Source organism: Varanus komodoensis, unplaced genomic scaffold, assembly GCF_004798865.1.
Source record: "Varanus komodoensis strain SLA01 unplaced genomic scaffold, ASM479886v1 scaffold1, whole genome shotgun sequence".
Taxonomy (NCBI): Eukaryota; Metazoa; Chordata; class Lepidosauria; order Squamata; family Varanidae; genus Varanus; species Varanus komodoensis.
In genome coordinates, this window is record NW_025335268.1 from 113,692,254 (window position 1) to 113,709,311 (window position 17,058).

General features: G+C 38.0%; 1 protein-coding gene across 1 annotated transcript in view; it reads right to left on the reverse strand.

Annotated features, from left to right (window-relative positions):
- SLC44A5 (solute carrier family 44 member 5) overlaps positions 1-17,058 on the reverse strand; it is a 149,568-nt gene that overhangs the window by 79,965 nt on the left and 52,545 nt on the right. The window contains exon 2 of the mRNA XM_044440965.1: positions 10,698-10,746. Coding sequence (XP_044296900.1) covers positions 10,698-10,746 — 49 coding nt within the window. The remainder of the gene's footprint in view (positions 1-10,697; positions 10,747-17,058) is intronic.

Genomic DNA, 17,058 nt, shown 5'->3' on the forward strand with positions numbered 1-17,058 from the left:
ATGTTGCCTGAAGAGCAAATGCTAAGAATGACTGCAAGCTGGCTGATGTCCAGGCTTTGTCACTACTCAATTAGCATATTTATCAGAAGCTGTAGATTCTCAATGAATCCTGTCAGCTGTTTCACTTTCCAGTACTGAAACAGTTGCTGGAAAACTTTCACCTTTCACATCCTGGTGAATATGCTGGATAAAAGACCTGCTCTATTCCTCATTGTGGCCACTGTGCTTAGCTCAGTCTTCAATACCTGGAGTACAACTGTCTGGCGACAGTGACACATGCGCTGGTGACTTCCCGCCTTGACTTCTGCAATGCGCTCTACGTGGGGCTACCCTTGAAGACGGTCCGGATACTTCAACTGGTTCAAAATAGAGCTGCCAGGCTGCTGACGGGGACTGGGCGTTATGTTCACATGACTTCAGTTCTCCGTCAGCTTCACTGGCTTCCCATTGAAGTCCGGGCCCAATTCAAGGTGTTGGTGATGACCTACAAAGCCCTAAACGGCTTGGGTCCTGGTTACCTGAAGGAGCGCTTACATCCATATATGCCCAGCCGCCCCCTGAGATTGGCGGGAGAGGCCCTTCTCCGGGAACCCTCCGTGAAAGAAATCAGGAGGGTGGGTACTCGGAGGAGGGCTTTCTCTGCGGTGGTGCCTAATCTATGGAATGCGCTCCCCAGAGATGTCCGCCTGGCGCCGTCATTTGTTTTTCGGCGCCAGGCGAAGACCTTTTTATTTAAGCGTCATTTTAACTGTTAATATTATTGGATTTTATCTGGCCAGGGCGACTCATTTTATATTGTTATTTTTTATATTTTAACTTAATGTTTGCATCTTACAAACATTTTAACTTAATGTTATAACTTAATGTTTGTATTTTAATTTAATGTTGTGAGCCGCCCCGAGGCTTCAGTGAATGGGGCGGCATAAAAATGTTTTAATAAATAAATAAATACCAAAACAGTGACATTTACTTTTGGACTCATTTCTGTGCTTACTCATGCAGTGATTCCCTCTGACCCTCATTCCTAAATATAGATGCTTCCTTGAATATAGAACCATGACACTGTGTAAACAGCACAACTCTAGTAGTACACTCCTTTCCTTGTTTTGCTTTAATCTTTCTCCTGGCACTCCTGCTGTGGCCTGCCATAATCAACCTATTTTGCCATCTAGCAGAGTAAGAACTGAGGCTGACAGCATGCTTAAGGGTCCGAATTCTGCTTGCTAATTTCTTTTTATTTTTACTGTGAAACTTTTGAAGTTGTTCAAATGATTAAGATAGGTTTTGCTTTCAGAATCCATTTAATTTATGATCTAATTTGTTCAAGGAAAAGGCTAGGATATTACCCACCCACCCTGCCCACCAGCAGCAAATTCTTGTTCCTATCATTTTCTTTTATATTTTCTGAATGTTTTACACAAATTGGAAAGTCTTTCAGACATATTGCAATTACCTAGAATATAATATGAATAATATGAATTTCACCTGCCCATTCCAGGCTGCCACTACCAGAAGATAGGTTCATTACTATGGCGCTTGTCAGCAGACTGAAATAGATTGTGCCCAAGAATTCAGTTCCCAGCTACAAGTAGTACTAAATATTAAACACACGCAGTAAGATTAATATAGGGAGGCTGAATATTGCATTAAACTGTGTGCACCAAATGTATATTTATTTCCTCATAGAGCCTTGCACTGAGCTATCATAAATTCTAACAAAGTTGCATGAGGTTAGATAATTACCAATCTGATTTGATCTATTTCATTTTCTGATAGTTAAATAATTCTTTGATACTCTAGTTCATCTGAAAGGTGTCTATATGTTAAGCTCTACTCTAATAATGATGTTGTTATGACTTAATAACATATGTTAAATGCATTTTTCTAGTTTAAAGAGAGATTTTCTTGCCTGGATGTAAAGGAAAAAATCAACCTGACAGGAAACAGAATTATAATACAGGTTATGTGCACAGTTTGTGCTTATTTTCTAAATCATGCAGCAGAAATGAAACAGACTGATATACTTTACTGCTAACAATAAGGAAAGGCGAATCCAGAAGACAAAATCCTTGATTTTTAAAAGCTCACTGCAGATACATATACAAACAGGACAATTTGGGACATAATTACAATTTGTACTCTATTAATAACGCCTATGACATTTTAATGCAATATGTTTGACTACTTTTTCAGTAGAAGCTATAAAAAAGTGTTAAACCAAGAGAAAAATAGAGCTAGAACAACTTGAACAATGCCGGGGGGAAGTAAAGGAAGAATCATAGAATAATAAGAGTTGGAAGGGGCCATGAAGTCCATCAAGTCCAGCCCCCTGCTGTTGCAGGATAACACATTACACCATCCCACTCAGATGGTTGTCCAGTTTCTTTTTGAATGTCTCTAGTGTGGGAGAGCCCACCACCTATCTAAGCAGCTGGTTCCACTGTCTTATTGTTCTGACAGTGAGGAAGCTCTTCCTGATGTCCAGCCTGAATCAGGGTTGTCGCAACTTGATTATTCTGTGTCCTACATTCCGGCATCAGCAAGAAAAGACCTTGACCTTCTTCTTTTTGACAGCCTTTGAGCTCCTTATAGAGGGATATCATGTCCTTTCCCAGTCTTCTCAAGGCTGAACATGCCCAGTTTTCTGTCTCTCCTCATAGGGCAGCATTTCCAAACCCTGGATCATATTTGTTGCCCTCCTCTGGATGTCTAATTTACCTGCACCTTTCTTAAATCTTGGTGCGCAGAACTGGACACAGTATTCCAGGTGAGGTCTGTCTAGTGAGGAGAAGAGAGGAATGACTACTTCTCTTGATTTGGAAGTAATACTTCTTTTAATGCATCCCTTTTGACAACTGCATTACATTGTCGGCTCTTGCTTACCATATTGTCCACAATTACTCCAAGATCTTTTTCTTTTTCAGTTCTGTTGAGCCATGTATTCCCCCATCTTGTATCAATGCATTTGATTTCTTTTTCCTAAGGGGAGGACATCACACTTGTCCTTATTGAATCTCATTCTTTTGCCTTCAGCCCAGTGTTCAAGTTTATCAAGATCGCCCTGGATATTCATTCTTTCTAGGAAGTTTGCTATTCCACCCAGTTTTGTATCATCTGCAAATTTGATTATCTTTCCTTGTACTTCCTCATCTAAATCATTCATAAAGATGTTGAAGAGCACTGGGCCCAGGACTGAACCTTGTGCCACTCCACTAGTTACCTCCATCCAATTTGAGAAGGTGCCTTTGATGAGCATTCTTTGTGTCTGATTTAGCAACCAATGTTGCATCCATCTAATAGTTTTTCTGTCTAGTCCAGTTTTTGTCAATTTGTTTATCAGAATGTCATGTGGCACTATGTTGAAACCTTTCCTAAAGCCTCGGTAGATTATGTCCACAGTGTCCCCTTTCTCCATTTTGGTTGTTACACCGTCCAAAAAAGAGAATAAATTAGCCTGACAGGATTTATTTTTGATAAATCCATGCTGGCTTCTATTAATCACTGCATTTTTTTCAAGAAGCTTGCAGATGGATTTTCTAAATAATTTGCTTCAGAATTTTTCCAAGGACTGATGTCAGACTAACTGGTCTATAGTTCCCAGGTTCAACTATTTCCCCCTTTTTGAAGACAGGGACATTAGCCCTTTTCCAGTCATCTGACACTTCTGTTTTCCAAGATTTATCAATAATTTATCAATAATAGCCAGTGGTTCTGAGAGTTCCTCTGCTAGCTCTTTTATGACTCTGGGATGGAGTTCATTGGGCCCTGGAGATTTGAAAGTGTTTATTCCACCTAGGTATTCCTTGACTATTTGTCTGTCAATATTGGGCTGCCATCTCTCACTTCCAGCTTGAACTTCCTCTTGATTGCAGATTTATTTGTGGGAGAAGACTGAAGCGAAGTAGGAGTTGAGCACCACTGCCCTTTCCTTCTCTGTTATCATTCTGCCATCCACTTTAAGTAGCTGGATACCCATCTCTTTCTCATGTCTTTTGTTCTGGATGTATGTCTCCCACCCCTTTTTTATTTATTTTTTTAATTAGAGAAAAGAATAAAAACATAAGTACATACAACTGAAATACAAGTATATACCATTCAAAATGTATCAACATTATAAGCACATGAAACACTAACTAATCAATAGGAATAACAATTAACACTGTGCACCCACCCACCAGGAGATGAATTATAACTTCCATTTCATTTCATATATTATAACAAATAACAGTATATAATATGCTTCAGTTATGCCCATATACCATCCAGAAATTCATATAATCTTGATTAGGTTTACAACCTTTACCTTCTGTCAATACTGCTTTTACAAAATCTTCCCAAATTTCATTATATATATTTACTCTTATTATCCCTTTTTGATTTCTATATCTGTTATCAATTTATCATTAATTACCATATTCCGTATTTCATTATACCATTCATTCCTTTGCATAACCCAAATTCTGTTTCCAATATTTAACCATCACTTACCTGGCTGCCATTATCAAATTTAAGATCAATTCTTTCTTAACTTCATTTATGTCTTGTTTTTCAATCAACAACAAGAACACAATACTTGGTGACATTTCTAAATTTATATCTAGAAATTCTCTAATTTCATTAAACACTATAATCTGTATCTTTTGTATATTATCACAATCCCACCACATATGTTTGTAGGTTCCAATCTCTTTCACACATCTTCAACAAATATTGGAATATTTATTATCAATTTGGTTCAAATTAACTGGTGTTAAATACCATCTCCATATCACTTTATATCCATGTTCTTTAACTCTAACCAACATATTCTTATGTACTCTTCTATTCCAAATATTCTTCCAATCCTTGTCTTTTATTTCACCTACGTCTGTTTCCCAAATTGATTTTAAGCTTTTTGTCTGATCCACTAATTCTATCAATATTCTATAAATTTTAGGAATTTTTCCTTTACCTATATATTCTTCCTTATCTCACATTCTTTCACAATCATTTCAAATTTTGTTAATTGCCTTTCTTCCTCTTTAAATTTTTCCTCCATCTTTATCCATTTTTCTAATTGAATTAAATTTAATTTGGCCTCTGCCAATACACTTCTCCTTTTTATATCATTTTAAAACCAGTATGTCTCTAAATGTTCACCTATTTACCTTAATTCTTATAATTCAATATCACTCCATATTCGTTCTTTATGTTGGGCTGTAATATCTGGAACTATCTTTGATTTGCAACCCAATACTTTTTCATATCTGGAATACCCAGTCCTCCCTTTTTTGTGATTCATACCACAATGCTTATTACTTATTCTTGCTCTCTTCTCTCCATGACAATATGCTTCCAATAACTTCTGTATTTCCTTTAATTCTTGATCATAAAACTTGATTGGAATAATCCAAAACAAAAAGTTAATCTTTGGCAAAAATTTTCATTTTTATTGCTGCTATTCTTTCAAACCATCATAATTTTACTTTTTGTATTTTCCTATTTTATTTTTTATATCTTTTAACTTTTCATAACTTTTCTTCTTTAATTCTTGACTATTTTTTGTAATATCAATTCCTAAGTTTCTGATACTATCTACTATTTTGAATTTATACTTTTCTTTTAATATATCCAGTTCTTCACTATTATGATTATATAACATCATTTTTTATTTTTTCCAATTAAGTTGCAACCCACTATATTTCCCAAATTCCTTTAAATGTAAATATGTTCTCTCTATATTATTCATTGGATTTTGAAATGTATCTTCTTCAAATAAATTAATTTTAATTTTCTGACATACACCAATTCCTTCCATCTGTGTATCATTTCTGATTGCATTTGCCAATACTAATACTTCCATCATTAAAGCAATTAATATTGGGGATAAGGGACAGCCCTGTCTTGTCCCTCGGCTTAGGGTTATTGTTTCTGCAATACCATCATCTACAAATATTGTGGCCATATTTTCTGAAAATAATTGATTTACTACTTTCTTAAACTTTACTCCGAATCCCATCTTTTCTATTAAGAGCTTCACTGTTGGCCATTCCACACAGTCAAAGGCTTTAAATATATCTAATGCTAGTATAATTGCCTTTATATTTTGCTTCTCAGTATAGTAGTTCATATTTAATACTCTCCTTACTACATGTGATATTTGTGGACGTCTAATAAACCCACACTGATAATTCCTTATATATTTATCTAAAAATTTATTCAATCTATTTACCAATATTGCTGTAAAAATCTTAACATCTTGGTTAATAAGAGATATAGGTCTATGAGATCCAGGGTTTGTAAGGTCTTTATTAGGCTTTGCTATCAGTATTATAGATTGTTTCCAAGAGCTTGGAACTGTTTCCCTATCCATTATTTTATAAAACATCATTTTCATCTTAGGGACTAATAATTTTTTGAAATTTTTATAATATTCAGCACCCAATCCATTGGATCCTGGTGCTTTACCCATTTTTAATTTATTAATAACTTCCTATCTCTTCTTCTATTTGAGTTTCTATGATTTCTTTATCCTCTTCTCAAATTTTACACTTTAAATACTTTTCTATATATATCTGACTTTCTTTCAGATCTATTTCATTTCCCTTATATAAATTTTAAAAAAACCTTTGAAAAATTAAAGGTTTTCTTTCATCTTGTTACATCTTTCCCCCTTTTCATTCTTTATTACTCCAAATAAGTTTCTTGCTTTTTTGACTTGTGTGGCTCTGGCCAGCATTTTGGAATTTTTATTACTATTTTCATAAAATTCTCTTTTCAAGTAAATTAGATTTCTTTGAACTTGTTCTGTTTCAATATTTTGTATTTCTTTTTGTATTTCTTTCTCAATCATGCTTTTGGAGACCAGGTCTATCTTGGTCATCTGTTTTTTAGCTCTTTATCTTGTTCTTTCACCTGAACTTTCACTTCTGTAATTGTCTATTTTAATATCTAATTTCTTTATCTCTTCTTTCACATCATTAAAACCTGACATCATTTGTGACTTTGTTTCTCTCATTTCTTGCAGAATTATATTAGATTATATTAGAACTGTCCAATTGTGTTGATGGAGTCGTTGATTTTTCCGGTGATGTTCTCTTTTTCCCATTCATCTCTACTCTTTTCAATCACAGATCTGATGGATGAGGTTTATGAGAGGGAACTTGTTTCACTCTGGGTCTTTGCCAAACAGTTTTTGGCCTTTTACTCCACTTTGGACATACAGTCTACAAGTATTATTTCCAATAAAAGGAGAGAGCTCTTGAATTGAATATCTTATTTGCAGTCCACAATTGCAGTTACACTTTCAAATAATAAATGAATCAGCAGCTTCAATTTAACATTTAGCTAGCAGAGGGAGCTCAAGTATTACAATTCACAAATACAGTCTCATTACAGTCTTTTACATAATTGCTTGTTTAGTCTGTCTTGTTTGTTTCTCTTTATTGCTCATTATTTTCTTATAATAAAAACAAATTAGCACAAAGAGTTAGTCCTGAGATGTTAATTGACTTTAATCTGCATTCCTTTCAGCTCTGTCCAAATGTTTTCCCTTTCAGCACTTTCTCAGCCTTCCAGCTGCCTGGCCAGGGGTGGGGGGAGAAGAGTTGCTTCTTATTTAAAAAAAAATCATTCAAGAAAGCAACTTCCTCTTTATCTCCACTTCCCTAGAAAAAATATATAATAACTGTCTCAGGTAGAAACATGCTTGGTCTCATCCAGCAGGTCTTCTCTTGTGAAAAGAGTTACATACCAAAATATACACCAAACCAACATGCTAAGTTTACATGTACAGTCACAGAGCACAGGCTTCCTATGCACAAGCCATTTAACCACTTAAAATGTCAAGCCTGTTTCATCTTGAGACCCTGAGATATGCAACACTACTTAAAGGAACCTAATAAAATAAAAAATGTATAATGACCCCATCCATTAGTCATATAAAATCTCTAGCCCCATGGAATAATCTGACAAGAGTCCTCAATGCATTCTGCAATGCTCCCCTGGCCAGCAATGTATCCTGATAAACCACATTAACCATTATTACAGATTTTGGTCCTGTATTGACAACTAAAAGCCTCTGAGGATGCCACTCCTGGAGGACACTATGGGTTAGTTGCAAATCTTTTAAAAAAGCCAGAAAGCTTATCAGAACTGCCCATCTACACATTAAATATAGCTGTTTGCATATATACTGGTAGTTACTTCCTTGTATTCCATTTTCTAGGAGCAGATGCAAACTAATAGAGCTATTCTTTAACATAGAGCAGCCTGTTAAGAATGCACCAAAAGAAATTTGTGAACACAAAAAAGAAACAAGGGACAAGCCTGTCTACACATATGCACATACTCTTGTTCCACTGCAGAGGTCAGCATTAACAAACACTAGTAACAACTGAATATACAAACATTAGCACTTCATTTTCCTTGACAATTATGGAGCTAAAATATTGGGCAATGTTTGGGATCACTGTGATTTCTCATAGGACACTGCAGTCACACAGTAAAATCAGAACTAAAAAAATAGGTAATGAGTACAAATGTTCCTTGTTTATAAAGAAGAATGACCAACAGTAGTAGCAGGGAGCAGCAGAAAGGATGGTCTGAATATATGCTTATTGTATACGGAGAAAAGAACCTGTAGCCATTCAGAAAGAAAGTTCCCTACATTGCACCCTCACTGCACACACACCTGAGGATTAAAAAACACACCAAGCTTTATAGGATGTACTAGCTCTGTTAGTTAAGGAATATGCAGTGGTTGTACAGGCAGCACAGTAAAAACACCTGCAATATCCAGAGTTATTTTCATGGAACTATACATTTTTAATAGGCTGTCATTGTACAAAGCAGGGGACTAAAATCACCATATGACTTTGTTATGCTGCCAGTAAGCTGCAACACACCATGTAAGCTCTGAAAGATACCAGGCATCTTGAGCTACCATTAAACTTTATAGGAATTCTGCCTGAAGTAAGGACTACTGGATAAAGTACAGAGCTTGCAATGCTTGTCTTCTGCCTTCCCAACTTCAAAGCTTTTCAACTCTTCAGGAACATTATATAGCATATCATTATAGTTAAAACAAAGTCAGATGGGATTGCTTAGTAACTAATTTTGCCACTTTTATAGGAGCAGGATGCCATGACCACTAGACAAAGGATGCTAAGAATGCATTCTGATGTTTCTAAGATGCTTTTCCTTTTGAGGAGTACATCAAAATTTTACATCAAAAGTGGGTGGGTTCATATGAGATGCCAAAGCAACCTGTAACTAAGCACACAATATGGGCTGTTTGATAAACAACCTACAGTGTGCTTAACAGATGATCTGGCTCAGCATAGATTGTTCTCCTCTTCCCTCTCAGTCCCTCCAGCTGGTATCTTAGCATCCTTTATGGCAGACCAATCTTGTCTCCCCTCCTCACTCTCATAACTACCCTTTTTATTTGCCACTGTCACCCTCCTTCCAAGAGTCTCAAAACACTTCAGTTGCAATGTTTAAATGTCTGTAGAAAAATGCATAACTGTATCCATAATTTATACATGAAGGGCGCTCTCTCTCTCTCTCTCTCTCTCTCTGTATATGTGTGTGTGTAAATCCTTCACTGTTGTGCTCTTACAGCTGTCCAATACATGTAGACTTGCCTTGTATGCTCCAGCTGTCAAAAGCAGCAGCTAAGTGAAGCTGGGAATATCAGTGGAAATGAACATGAGACAGCACATAAGCTCATTGGCATACAATTGAAAAACCAGTGGCAATGTGGGGGGAGTGAGCAGCAAAAACAGGGATAGAAACTGCAGGGACTTATGTCCCACTTGGCAATGCAATTCTCTCTGATGTAAGTGTAACTGGGATGAATTCTTTTGGAATGGATGCTTGACCCAGTCCTGCAGAGCAAGCTGAGCCAAGGGGAAGTCTGCAAACACTGATGACCCCCAGCTGTGCATCCAGCAACCATCCCAGTAGTTGCAGCGTATAAAAGAGGGCACTTCAAACAGGCATGTGCTTGGCCATCATTCTTGGTGACCAACCTTTTTCCCTGCCCACTGCTGTCGGTGGTGGTGGGCATGGAAGGAGGGTTCTGCTTGTGAAGCTCATGGCATTCAATTCCTGATGAGTATTCCAAGAATGCTGGGAGCAGTTGCCAAGAACTTGGATTCTGGGCCAATGCAAAGCTACCCAGAGTCTGAGAAGCAGACAACCTCCTGTCCATTGAAATACTTAATTTCTACCAATTAATTACTGGGTCATCTTTTAATAATTTGGTCTGACTTTGGCTATTTTCCAGTATAATAGTATAATTTTAGGCACATGTTACCTATTTTGTTAGAAAGCTGGTATTTTTATAATTGAGAATTCTCAGGTGAATAGCATCCAGTCCTAGTGATCTGTACTGTGAACAAGGCCTAGAATTCAATCACCGCCATGAGCTCCTTGAAGGAAGGGTGGGAAAACCATAAACCTTCTATTTATTTTTTCCAGTCTAAGCTTGACTCTGCCAAAAGAGATTGAAGCAGATTTTAGATATTGTATTCTTCTAATAGCAATTGCCTCTTGTGACAAAAGTGGGTCCAGGTCAGTATTTCCGTCTATCTCCATAAAGACCAAATATTGTTGGAGCTGCTTAACTCCAACAATGAATATGAGTGCATCTTTCTTTGTTTATACATACAAAAGCAATGCGGGACTGTAATACAGTAAAATAAAGTATTTACCTGTTGTGAATAGGTCCGCTGAACTTTGGATCAAATTTCCTTGGTTCACCTGCATTTAAAATAAAATATTATAAAATACATCATAGCAAACAAAACAAAAAGTAAGGAATCATTAGTTTACATTTATTCTAATGATAAACATCCCTAATATGCTAAATAAATCACAGAACAATTTATGTAAGGGTCAATGTTCATTATAAGGAAGAGAACCTTTATCAGTGCCATGATTTCAGCTATGACTGGCACAGCTGCGTCTTCCTTAATAAACTACCACTTTGCTGGAAACTACAGGAACAAAACTAGGAGACATCAGAGAAATACACTGTCCACTGACTGCAAGGGCTGCTGTTCAGATACCACACAGGACTGCTATGCACAGAACAAAAGACCATGGCATATGGACACATGCATTGCAAATGGGGACAGAAAAATACCCAAAATGAATATAACATAGATACTTAATAGCCTCAACTTGCTTAACTATCCTAAGGTTACCATAAGACATAGTTTCAAGGCATTTTATCATAGATGATGGAATAGCAGAGTTGGAAGGGGCCAAGAAGGACATCAGGTCCAAACCCTCTACTGTTGCAGGACACCAATACACACCTTCCCACTCAGATGGCTGTCCAGTTTCTTTTTAAATGTCTGTAGTGTGGGAGAGGCCACAATCTCTCTAGGCAGTTGGTTCCACTGTTGTATTGCTCTGACAGTGAAGAACCTTTTCTTGATGTCCAGCCTGAGACTGGGGTTGTCTCAAATTGAGTTGACAATTCTGTGTCCTAACTCTGATATCAGCAAGAAGAGATCTAGACCTTCCTCTTTGTGACAGCTTTTCATGTACTCAGAGAGTAAGAGCCTTGAGAGTCTTCTCAACACTGAACAAACCCAGTTCCCTCAGGCTCTCCTCATAGTGCAGTGTTTCCAAACCATGTATCATTTTGCTTGCCCACCTGTGGACCCTTTCTAATTTTTCTGCATCTTTCTTAAATCTCAGTGCCCAGAACTGGACACAGCATTCCAGATAAGGTCTGACTAGTGAAGAGTATATGGCAACTACTACTTTTCAAGATTTGGAAGTAATACTTCTGCTAATGCATCCCAGAAAAGCATTTGCCATTTTGGTGGCTGTGTCACATTGTTGGCTCATGTTCAGCTTATTGTGCACAATTACTCTGAGATCTGTTTTCTTTTTCAGTTCTGTTGAGTCACGTATTCCCCATTTTGTATCGATGCCTTTGATTTCTTTTTCCTAAGGGGAGGACATCACACTTGTCCTTATTGAATCTCATTCTTTTGCCTTCAGCCCAGTGTTCAAGTTTATCAAGATCGCCCTGGATATTCATTCTTTCTAGGAAGTTTGCTTTTCTGCCCAGTTTTGCATCATCTGACAATCTGATTATCTTTCCTTGTACTTCCTCATCTAAATCATTCATAAAGATGTTGAAGAGCACTGGGCCAAGAATGGAACCCAGTGGTACCCCACTAGTTACCTCTATCCAATTTGAGAAGGTGCCACTGATGGGCACTCTTTGTGTCCAATTTAGCAGCCAATTTTGGATCCACTGAATAGTTTTTCCATTTCATCCAGTTGATGCTAATTTGCTTATCAGAATGTCGTGTGGCACTACAACATTGCAAAAGTCTAGATAGATTATGTCCATAATGTTCCATCTGTCCATTTGGGAGATTACCCAGTCAAAAAATGAGATTAAATTAATCTGACAGGATTTACTTTTGACAAATCCATGTTGGCTTCTATTAAGCACTGCATTTTCTTCAAGATGCTTGCAGATGGATTTTTAAATAATTGCCTCAATTTTTTTTTCCAGGGATTGATGTCAGACTAACTTGTCTATGGTTCCTAGGTTCATCATTTCTCCCTTTTTTGAATATAGGGAAACATTAGCCCATTTGCTGTCATCTGACACTTTTCCGGTTTTCCAAGATTTATCGAAGATAATAGCCAGTAGTTCTGAGAGTTCCTCTGATAGTTCCAGTTATGACTCTGGGATGGAGTTCAACAAGCCCTGGAGATTTGAACATGTTTATTCCATCTAGGTATTCCTTAACCATTTCTCTGTTAATCTTGGGCTACCACCTCCCACTTTCAGCTTGTATTTCTGGTTGTAGATTTTCTTGTGGGAGAAGCCTGAGACGAAGTAGGAATTCAGTCCCTCTGCCTTTTCCTTGTCATCTGCTAACACTCTGCCATCCATTTTAAGTAGCTGGACACATTTCTCTTTCTCATGACTTTTGTTCTGGATGTATCTGAAGAAGGCTTTCTTTAGTGTGCTTAGCATCTCTTGCTATTCTCAGTTCATTTCCTGCTTTGGCCTTCCTGATGCTATTTGAGTAATTCCTTGCTATTTTATACTCTTCCTTTGTAGCATGGCCCTGCTTCTACTTCCTGTACAATTTTTTTTTTTTTTTTTTTTTTTTGCTTTCAGGCTGTCACTTAACTTTTTGTGGAGCCACGTGGCTTTCTCTGCTGTCTTCTACACCTTTTTCTTGATGGAATTGTTCATAGTTGTGCTTCAAGAATCCTTTTTCCCAATATTTCCCACTGCTCTAAGACTCCATTCCCTTAAGGGTGTGTGTTGCCATGGCACTTTGCTTATCATGTTTCTGAGTTTATTCAAGTTGGCTTTCTTGAAGTCCAGGGTATGTGTTCGGCTGCAGTAAACCTGTCTCCTGTATAAATGAGAATCCAAGTATCACATGGTCACTTTACCCCAGAGTGCCCATGTTTGTTATTTTGTCCAGCAGGCCATTCCTGATAGTTGGTATTAAATCGAGGATAGCCGATCCACTTGTACCTTCCTCTACTTTCTGCTGAAGAAATTTGTCACCAATCCATGTCAAGGATCTCTTGGAGGGGCCATGCTTGCCAGCATTTGTTTCCCAGCATATATCACAGAAATACAGTCCCCCATGTCCCAATCTCCCAGTCCCCCATGATGATGACATCATTTTTCTTGAAAATGCTGGCAAGTTGCTTTTCGAGGGTTGCATCATCCTCTTTTTGACTGGTGGTCAATAATAGATGCCAATAACTAAGGTTTTCTTATTTTTGGTTCCTCTTAAGTTAAACCAGATACTTTCAATGGGGTTACTAAGTTCCTCTTCTTGTACTTCTATGCAGATATATGTACTCCTCAGGTACAATGCTACTCCACCTCCCTTTATGTCCTTTCCATTTTCCTTGAACAGGTTCTATCCATCAAATGTAGAGTTCCAGTCATGTGAGTCATCCACCAAGGTTCAATCATTCCTATAAGATCGTAATTGCCTTCATGTACTATGAGCTCACGTTCATGTTTGTTTCTCATACATTGGGCATTGGTGTAGAGACATCGAAATTCATTCTTGCTGTGTCCTGGTTTTCTTCCTACTTTTTTTGGAAGCCTGATGTTGGGTTCTGCTTGAGGTTTTTTCTCTGTTAAAATCAGGGCTTTTTTTTGTCATAAAACATACCGGAACAGTGTTCTGGCACCTTTTTTTGATGGATTTTTCCAAGTGAATGTGAATCGCCCTGTTGGGCATAGCAGGTCAGCCGCAAAAATCATTAACATAGTGCCTGCAGGCTGCTTGTGTGTCGCACTGATTGTCGGCGCTGATTGTGAGGGCGCCGCTCAGCTTGGGATCGGTTTTGTGGTCGCGCGCTGAGTGCTTACTGCCGGCAGCGACCATTCCGTAAAAGTGTGACCCCAAGATATGAGTTCCGGCACCTTTTTTTTTTTTTACAAAAAAAGCACTGGTTAAAATATATAAGTGCTTGCCATGGGATAATATGCCATGCTGCACAAAAGTTCCAAATTTGACCCTGAAATTGTATACGTAGTTATACTGAAATTGGATGCATTTCTTTCTGCTAAACTGGAAGAAAGAAAATGTTGCAGATAAATGCCCTACACATTGTAGAGCAGCATAGACTAATATGAAGTGCACAGTTTTAAGCAAGTACACATTTTGTGCTCAATTTTGTATATATGTATGAAGACCCAGAGAAGTTTTATGAACAGAAGAACAAGTCTAGACTAACAGTTTTGTGAATCTCATCTCATTATTTCAAAAGTCTGGCATTTGTAGAACCAAAGATTTAACAGCTCATTAAATTTTGCCAAAATACATGCACACTAACCTGGGAGTAAGCCACAATGAACTCAATAGGGCTTATGTGTACCCTAAACATGTATAGGATTTTGCTACAAAATCAGGAAAGAGAAAAAATAACCTTCAGAGAAAACATGTGATGTATAGTGGTACCTCAGCTTGCAAATGCCTCAGTTCATGACCAAATCAGGTCGCAAACAGAAATTTCTGTAAAAGGAATGTGTGTTGTAAGTACATGTTAGGGGACAAGTGGCTGAAGAGCAGCACTTGTGAAAAGGATCTCGGGCTACTGGTCGACTGCAGGCTAAACTGGAGTATTGTGTTCAGTTCTGGGTTCCACATTTATAGGAAAGATATAGCCAGGTTGGAATAGGTACAGTGTAGGGCCACAAGGATGGTGGCTGGTTTGCAGGGAAAGCCACATGAGGTGAGACTGAGGGAACTGGGTCTTTTCAGACTGAAGAGGAGACTCCAAGGAGATCTGTTGGCAACATGTAGGTATTTGAGGGGATGTCACATGGAGGTGGGTAGAGACATGGGTTTTCCCCTGAGGAGGAGGGCAGGATGTGTTCCAATGTGGCAAAGATCAGGGAACCAAGGTTTGATTTGGATGCCAGGAAGTAATTCCTGACCATTAGGACCCTAGGGTAAGGAATGGGCTTCCACTGGAGGTGGCTGAAGCCCCATTGGTGAGGATTTTCAAGGATAGGCTGGACATGCACATGGTAGGCATGTCATGAGTGGAGCAGGCTGCAGCTGGGGGAAAAGACTAGATGGGCCAGAATCCTTCTGACTTGGGGTTTCTGTATTTTTATGTTTTAGCCTTCCCTTTTAATAGCAATAGAAAATACATGTAAATAGCCTCCTGTTACTTCAGATGAGATCAAATTGTATATAGAAAAAAATGCCAAAGCCCCAGGGTATAGTGGTATTCTATCTGAACTCCTGAAAGAAAACAAGGACTGGTGGGCCTCTCTTGTGCCCCCCCCCTTTTACATATATCAATTATACAGATCACAACCCAAAATCTTGGGGGTTGGGGTAGTTCCCTTCCACAAAAAATGTAGGAGGGAGGACCCCTCGAACAATAGGCTGATTAGCTTGTTGGTTTGTTGGACCAACTCTTACACTACTGGCTAGAGCAAGAAGTTATCTTAGAGGCAGAACAAGCAGGCACCAGGTCAAGCAGATCTACAATAGAGCAGTATTTGATTATACAACATCGTATTGAGGGAATAACCTCTCTTTATGTGGCCTTTGTGAATTTCAAATCTACATTTGATTCAACGAGACTCTAGGATAAACTAGCTAATTCTTCCATTGGTAGAAGGCTGCTATGCCTTATATAGGCTCTACATGATCAAACCTTTCTTAGGGCTAAGTGTAGCAGTCTAGGGCATCTTACCAAATCCATTCCAACCTTCAGAGGCATTAGGCAAGGGTGCTGGTTAGCACTTGCGTTATCTCTCTTTTACATAAATAGTCAGCTGGCTCAATTCACCAGCACTCCATCCTCCCAAAGTTGCTAATAGGATTACATCAGTTTAATCAATGGTACATTACACAAAAAGATATTGAAAAAATAGATTATTTTTCAATAATAGAGTTATTTAAGCAAATGACAACTGAACACAAACCACAATTGCTTCTTAATGGAAATCATTGGAGCCCCCAACAATTGAAGTATGGAGAAGGAGACTAGCAGAATGGCTGTGTGGGCAAAGTTTACTAAGTAAAAAGAAGACTGTTAGAAAAAGTCAATGATAAATGGAAATTATGCTCAGTATGATTAACGGGATTTGAGAGGAGTTTGGAGAGGAAAAAAAGTAGAGGATTTGGAGTGATTGGAAGATTTTTTGTTGTACCTATTAAGGATTTCTTTTTTTCTTGAGCTCTCATAGAGTGTTGAAAGACAGGAATACTGATAGATTTGAGAGGCTGAATGCATAGGTTGTATTTGTATAGAATTCCCTTGGCAACATTGTTCTTTTTTGTGTACTTTTTATGTTAAGAAAAAAAATTAAAGAATAATAGTCTCCCAGTACCATATGCCCTTGATCCTAAGGATAAGAAAAAGGGCAGGGCAGTGCTTTCCTGCAGAAACACTTTAATCCAATGCATCAGTCTGGAAGGATAGTTTGGCCAATGGTACTGAAAGCTGCTGAGCAGTCCAGGACAAAGTAAAGTTACATTTCCTTGTTTCTCACTTGACCTTGATCATCAAGCAGGGCAATCAAAGTTGTTT